At 36.2% G+C, this 7,671-nt stretch overlaps 2 protein-coding genes across 4 annotated transcripts in view; one reads left to right on the plus strand and one right to left on the minus strand.

Moving 5' to 3' along the window:
* LOC108910433 (phosphatidylinositol-binding clathrin assembly protein LAP) overlaps positions 1-4,739 on the minus strand; it is a 36,911-nt gene extending 32,172 nt beyond the window's left edge. For all 3 annotated transcript variants that reach the window (XM_018715026.1, XM_018715027.1, XM_018715024.1), the window contains exon 1: positions 4,473-4,739. In XM_018715026.1, the coding sequence (XP_018570542.1) occupies positions 4,473-4,614 (142 nt within the window). In that variant the 5' untranslated portion in view covers positions 4,615-4,739. The remainder of the gene's footprint in view (positions 1-4,472) is intronic.
* Positions 4,740-5,386: 647 nt separating this feature from the next.
* On the plus strand, positions 5,387-7,656 carry LOC108910446 (probable arginine--tRNA ligase, mitochondrial). The gene is made up of 5 exons (XM_018715045.1): positions 5,387-5,497; positions 5,548-6,706; positions 6,890-7,014; positions 7,095-7,318; positions 7,401-7,656. Exons 1-5 carry the CDS (start codon positions 5,462-5,464, stop codon positions 7,549-7,551), a joined length of 1,695 nt encoding a protein of 564 aa, XP_018570561.1. The 5' UTR covers positions 5,387-5,461; the 3' UTR covers positions 7,552-7,656.
* Positions 7,657-7,671: the final 15 nt, after the last annotated feature.

A 7,671-nucleotide genomic window follows, 5' to 3' on the forward strand; every position in this document is an offset into this window, starting at 1 on the left:
ATTCGAAACGTACCCGGGACAATACGACACCAGAAGAATCGGTACTCTTGTTTTTGTTTGTTTTTCATTACATTCTATACGACAGCTGTTGTGAAACATAGGAAAATTTTATGATATTAAAAAAACGCGCACTAAAATTCTCGTAGATATAATTTTGTGAATAAAGTATATTAAATAAATACTTCTACTTAATTCAATCGTGGATTTATTGATAATAAAACTGCAGTACTGACGCAATTTTTTCATAATTCGTCGCTTTGTATGTGCCGTCAGTCGGGTGATAAGAGAAACAATCGTGGTGCGTCACATACTTTCGTAATTCGTCGAGGAACGGACACGATTGTTTAGTGTTCACACAAAATTTCATTTCTGGTTACAAATTTTCTAATAACAAACCTCGACGGTTTCGGATACTCAAAGTATCATCATACACGCCCAAAAAACAAATATTCAAACCGCCTTCCGTCTAACAAAGTTCCACAGTGGTTTTCTTCTTACTTAGATAAGACTTTTTATTTCGTCACAACGCTATGTCGTCATTATTATTAAATTGTAATAAAGCCAGACCGATAACAGCTAAATTAACTTCTGTTTATGCATGTAAACCGGGTCCGGTAATTTTTAAACGATTTGTTTACGCAGCTTTAATAAAATAAATGCAAGTACAATTATTTCATAGCCTGCTTACTTTAAAGGTGCAAGAGTTTCGACCTCTCTCCCTGTCCGAGCAGACAAGTCAACAAAGGCCGCCATGACAGACGCTTGTCGTTTCATGGCAATCTAGTTCCCGTTTGCGAGGATTATTTACATAATAACAAGATAATTCGCTCGCCCGCTCAGTTTTCTCGCTAAAAATATGACGAGACGCTCGGATCAATTAATGTGTACATCAAAATCATCTAATTTACTTCGCTCGCTTTACATTACACTTACCACGTTTATCGTACACATCGAATTATAATTACGTATCTATGCAGCCTAATAATTGGTTCAACTCGATTGTCAGTTGTTTTAGACCTGCTGCATTATGCAACACCGAGCATTTATATTATGCGTTCGCTTATGCAACGCTTTTGGGTATTAAAGATTGAAAGTAGGTCAGAAATTTACATGAGATCTTCCTCGGTTGCGTTGGCAGCCCGATTACGGCAGTAAATCAGCTGGAACAGTTCACTTGCAACGTTTTTTGGTGTCTACACTGTCTACATATTTTATTGTTGCATTGAGAACGTTGGCCAACCGCCCAAAACCGTTTCAATACTGAAATATCAACAAGGGCTACTCAAGAAGCAAGAGACAGTCGACCCCGATTTAAATTTTGCATTAAATATGTCTAACTTGGAAGAAAAGGTTTATACGGAGTTGCAGAAGATCCAGAGAAGCAGCATAGAACACCGCCATCTAAGAAGGAAACTGCAAAGGATCGGTCTACCCTTCAAAAGAAACCAATTCCGGCATTTCCAATGCACGTTTTGTCTAATCTAAACCCTTTCTTGTTAAAAAACCTCTATTAAGTCGGCTACCCTGTATTTGCTTCGTTAATTAGACTTGCTACGTAATTGACCTGCGTTTTCACTTCTCACAGGTCGCGGCAGCGGTGTAAGTAAAAGTAAATAACGCAGGAGAAAGTGACACAACCCTAAAAGTGTTGCAAAAATCGTTTGTTTGACCTTGCCAAATATGCACGCCAAATAATTAATCGGTGCTTTATTCGAAAACGTTAATTTATCGCTGTGGCCCAGATAAAACCTAGAAAGTTAACTCTCACCACCAGGGGGCGGATGTAGGCCGCTTTGAGAAAGATTTCAAGTCTCGTAACAGCGATGTCGAAAAAGATAAAAGTGCGAGCACGGTACACAGTATTCAATTCATTATTCTAATCCGGGAAATATGAAATTTGGACAGAGATTTATGAAGGGCATACGTTTATGTTGTTATAACAGTAGTCGATTATAGAGGAAAAAAGGAAAACAAACACGAACCCGTAAAAATAGCCGCGGCATCCGTTTTATCGGGCACGAGATGAAGGGGCTTTTACAAGGATGTTACTATTAATAGAGGTCTAAATAAAGGCCCACGTGAAAATTTCACGACGCATTTGCCGTAGAAGAACCCATTGAGGTTCTAAATGACATCGAACCTCAGTGATTTACTTTCATTTTTCTTTGAATGTTTTTCTAAGAAAGAAAAAATCCTGTATCGAAGAAACTACACCGAAAATCGATTCTTGAACGTGTCAGGGCCGGAAAATCATAATAATACAAATCTCGGAATGTTTTGTAGCAGATTATTTCTGGTGTATCAGAATTTAGGCGGCGGCCATGGGCGCCGTTGACCCGGAATCCCAAGGGGTCAAATTTAAGATATCAGAATACATAACCTCCTTTTAGGAAATAACAAAACATACAATCGTATTGAAAAATGACTTGGTGTTATCGAAGTGTACATGTTTGATCTCAAAAAATTTATTAATTCTAACGACTTACTTTTACAAATAAGTTGTGAAAATAAAAGTTAATTTGCACTCATATATATATGCTGTGATGTTACTACACAACAAAGATATTTTTTCTACATCTACTGTTATGTCTGCTTTCAACTACGCCCCCCTCCCCAAACGGCGCCCATGTCGGTGACCGAAATATCTCAAAGTCGATGAAAATTAATGCACATTACCGAAATATTTACTTGCAACATTTATTTTACTGAGGAACGCTGATATCTATAAACCGATACGATTGCTATCTACCTCGGTATTTCCAGACTATTCTGAACAATACACTATTTCGATTTTTAACTATAATTTGCCAGTAAATGTACGAATACTTTTTAAATGAACAGGGTGGTGGTGGTTAACAAATTATAAACGTATGAGTCACTCAATATCTCGGATACATTAAAATTTAGATATATGATCGCAATTCGTAGTTTTTTTAATTTGTTTCAAAAGAAAAATTAAGATTTTCGACCCAAAAATGCTTGTCTCGTGTCAAGAACCTTGATATACTTATATTTATTAATTATAAATTTTTAATATTACCTTATTTTATCTAAATATGTACCTACCAGAAATATTGAGAAAATTAAATAATATAAACTTACATATTATATATTTTCTTTTTTGAAAATATTAATATTACCTTATTTTATCTAAATATGTACCTACCCGAAATATTGAGAAAATTAAATAATATAAACTTACATATTATATATTTTCTTTTTTGAAAATACCTACGTGAATATATCTTTGTCAAAGAGATAATTCCTTTGAGAACAAACTAGTATTTTTTAAAATTTGTTAAATTGTTAAAACGGCTTGTCTTTAAAGTTCTACATTAGCAGTCAACTTTAAAATTACGTTTAGGTACTCCCAAACGTGTCGAAAAGGTGCTACATTTAGGCCACAGTAACAGCACTACAAGAAAATATAATGCATAGCAATAAACGGTTTCACAAGAGCTTAACTATCAGGTTTTTATCTTGGTCAATATTTAATGAATATTTATAAATGCATAAGACCCTATCCTATCCATTAGTATTAGATTTGATTCTATATCTGTATTTATTAAAGATTGTCAGGAAATCTCAGACGTATACTTAAAGAAAATTTTGCTATAACGTTTTGTGTGTGATTTCTGAATAGCTTTTTTCAATATTATTACTTAAATTGTAAATACACGAATCTACATCAAAATAATAAATTGATAGGACCGTTATCGTGATAATCCCACACAAAAACCTACGCGTGTGCTAATGTCAACAGTTTGCTTTACAATCAGTGTTCCTACGCGTTTTTTTCTATTATAAAAAAAGGTACAACAGGTGCTACTCAAACCGAACATTAAACTTAGCGACCCATGCCTACATGCCTACGAAATACAAGAAAATAAACTAAAAAATTACTTATTTAAGACGCCTTGTATAAGGGAACAGAACTCTTGCATTTTAATTCATGTAAAATAGTGACTCACGCTCTGTTTGTATTAAGTTTGTAATGCGAATTACAATGCAAACAAACGAAAGTACGAGTCTGCCGTAATAATAAAGCTTTTAAAGCCACACAAAGTGAAAAGTTCAGATGTTTTTGGTTTTAAAAGTATTTCGTTTATACAAAATGCCGGGCAATAGCTAAGAAGAGATAACAGTGGCCGAACTAGTACCAGGCACAGAAACATGCCCAAACTAAGCTCATATGAAAAACAAAAAACGGTCGTTCCGTCTCACAACAGGTGACAGGTGGTGAAAATTTAAAAATTTAACTGTCAGTCCTAAACACTGCCGTCAATTAACGTTATCTCTACCATGAATAGAACAATAAAAAATACTGATATCGACACATCCACGTAGATACGGTACCCAAAATCGTGATGTATTCAAAATCTATTTTTAATCGTTTTAATGAAGACTTTTGAACCTGTTTCGTACAGTTACGTCAATAACGGCCTGTAAAAGCAAATGAGCGGTGGACTTACAATCTAAATGTTTCTTTTTCGGGCCAATCATCTCTTCCGTGGTGGCTTTGCAGACCGATTTGGCTAATCCCTGACCGGCCAGGCTGTGCCTAGCGGCCAACAGCCTGTCGTTTATAGTCTGTCCGGCTAATCTGCCCGTCATATTGCACCTGTTGACACCGCTATCACTTAAGACAAATATCACAAAAACACTGCACAAGGCACAACGACACCTTCTACCACCACGAAACCAACAAACTGACTAGAACCGACAGCGACTTGACGGATTTGACAACTCCTCGCGTCTGCGTACTGCGAGTGGTAGTGTAGTTGGCGTTGGAAGTCGTCAAAACTAAACGGGAACTGAACCATTGATCCATTCATAACTGGAGTAAGCATTGTCACAAAATAATTAATATATTATTCCGCATGTGAAGCCATTCTATGCAAGGCAATTATTCCTATTTATCCAAGAAATTGTTAAGATTTTAAAATTATACTGCACTCTCTTTGTACCAACTTAACATTGTATAACATAATCATAAGTTACGATCACTCCAGATTGTTGCTTGTATTAATGAGCTTCATGGATGAAAATTTCAACCTGACAAAGATATGATAGTTTGGAACCTATTTATCCTTTTCTATGAAAATGATTGGTTTGGAATGTTTGGATAAAGTTTCAAAAAAATATTTACTTAAATACTTGCGTATCAACAAGTGGATTTGTTACGATTTTACTTAATGTATTTATTGTTTATTTAATTTTTGCATCTAAATAAGGACATAAATATAAGAAAAAATTGGAAAAGTTTAAATTTATCCAAATTATTTACATGTCGCGACATCTATCCATCAATATCTAAGTAACACTGTCTCTTGACGGGCAGATAAGTAAGTAAACTTTCTGTGAAAACTGAAAATGTAACCTCAAACTTTGAAATTAAGTAAAATTAATGTTAAAATTTAAATCAACAACAAAATTGTACACTATTTCTCATTAGACAGATATGTCAACAAAGTTAAAGTTGTATTTAGGAAGGAAGGTAGTATACAATTATTATATAACATCAAATATCACAATTACATTTTCCAGGTAATCGATTCTCTGCATAAATCAACAAAATATTCTCCCTCTGAGTTGCAATCTCTGATACAAATAGATAACAGCAAAGATAGCCAAAAAATTGAATTGAATTTACCTTTGAATTTCTTAGAAACAGAACTTGGCGTAACAAACATTACAGAAATTTTAAAAATCCAGCCGGATGACATAATTAAAAAAATTCACTTGATAAAAGATCGTGCGAATAGGAAGATCTCCTTTGAGATTGACAAGGGAATGTTCATAAAAGACGTTCTAGAAAATTGTGCACAACCCGACTTAAATTTCAAACCAAAGAAACTAGTAGTGGACTACAGTTCTCCGAATATAGCAAAGCCGTTTCATTTCGGTCATCTCCGATCAACAATTATAGGAAATTTTATCAGCAACCTCAACTTATTCTTAAGAAACAAAGTGACACGTTTGAATTATCTCGGGGATTGGGGAACGCAGTTTGGCTTGATAAAGGTAGGTGTCCAGGATTTGCGATACACTTCCGAGGATATTCAAAAGGATCCCGTAAAATTACTATATCAATGCTACGTCCACGCCAACAAATTAGCTGAAAATGATCCCAGTGTATTAGAAAAAGCGAAGACTGAATTCACGAAATTGGAAAACGGTTCCGAAGAAGACTTACGGCATTGGAGAGAGTACATGTCTTACACAAAAAACGAACTTCAACAGACGTACTCTAGGCTAGGCGTTGTTTTCGACGAGTACAACTACGAATCTGACTACAGCGCGAAGGAAATCCACGGTATTTTAGAAATACTACGTAGGAAAAACGTCATACGCAAGGAAAAGGACGGCAAGGAGGTGGCGATGGTGAACGACCGAAAAGTTTCTGTAGTTAAAAGCGATAATACGACTCTGTACTTGACAAGGGATATAGCGGCCGCTATCGATAGATTTAAAAAGTACAATTTCGATCGAATGTATTACGTCGTCGAAAACGGACAGAACGATCATTTTCACGCGTTGAAGGATATACTGAATAAGATGGACATGCCGTGGGCGCACAGGTTGACACACGTTAAGTTCGGTAGGATTCGCGGGATGAGCACTAGGAAAGGCACTGCGGTTTTTTTGAAGGACATTCTGGACGAGTGCAGGGACATCATGGTTAAGAAACAGTTGGAATCTCCAAGTTAGTAAAATTTTCATATTAAACTAAAATTCGATATACTTTTTTCCGGAGTCATGTTTTTAAAGTGCCTGTGGATTAGTAGGTCACTCTTCGCCAGTAATTAATTCAAAACGAGTTCTAACGGGCAACTTTTTTGAAAAATATTTGATTTTTTGTAATATCTTGCACATTTTTAATCTACAGCTACAAAAGTGCCCATCAACGACGGGAAAACGGCAGATATCTTGGGAGTTTCATGCGTCATAGTGAACGATCTCAAACAGCGGAGACAGAAAGATTACGATTTCGATTGGGACAGGGTCCTGCAAGTAAGTCGTTTACGAGAATTTTACATAATCGTCGGTGTGAGAATTGCGCGTTAAGAAAACCTACTAACAGCTCTCTGCAGGTTCAGGGTGACACGGGCGTGAGACTGCAGTACACCCACTGCCGGCTCTGCAGCTTGGAGAGGAACTCGGGGGCGGTGGCGGCCAGGGAGTGCGTTCCTCAAATGTTGGACGAACCGGAAGTGGTGGTTATGCTGAAGGAACTGGCGAAGTTCCACGACGTGCTGCACAGGTCCAACGAACAGCTGGAGGCCCATATTTTGTGCATTTACCTGTTTCACTTGTGGTGAGTAATATTTCTCGTATTTTTCGTTCCTTTCGTGTTTTTTTTTTGTTATAGTTTTTTTTTTTATTGATTTTGTTTGTAGTAATCACATAAACAAAGCTTTAAAGACTCTGCAAGTCAAGGGGATGGGCTCAGACGTCGCATCGCAGAGACTGCTCTTGTTCAACACTGCCAGGGAAGTATTAAAGAACGGGATGATTATTTTAGGTCTTCAACCGTTAGATGAAATGTGATACTTAATATTTTTATAAACGAATATAGAACTTTACATATATATTGGTTTTTAGTTACGTTTTTGTGATTTTATGCCGGAAACTTCTTAAATCGTTCAAAGCTAGTCTCCGAAATAAAAT

The sequence above is a fragment of the Anoplophora glabripennis genome, unplaced genomic scaffold (genome assembly GCF_000390285.2).
Source record: "Anoplophora glabripennis isolate ALB-LARVAE unplaced genomic scaffold, Agla_2.0 scaffold252, whole genome shotgun sequence".
NCBI lineage: Eukaryota > Metazoa > Arthropoda > Insecta > Coleoptera > Cerambycidae > Anoplophora > Anoplophora glabripennis.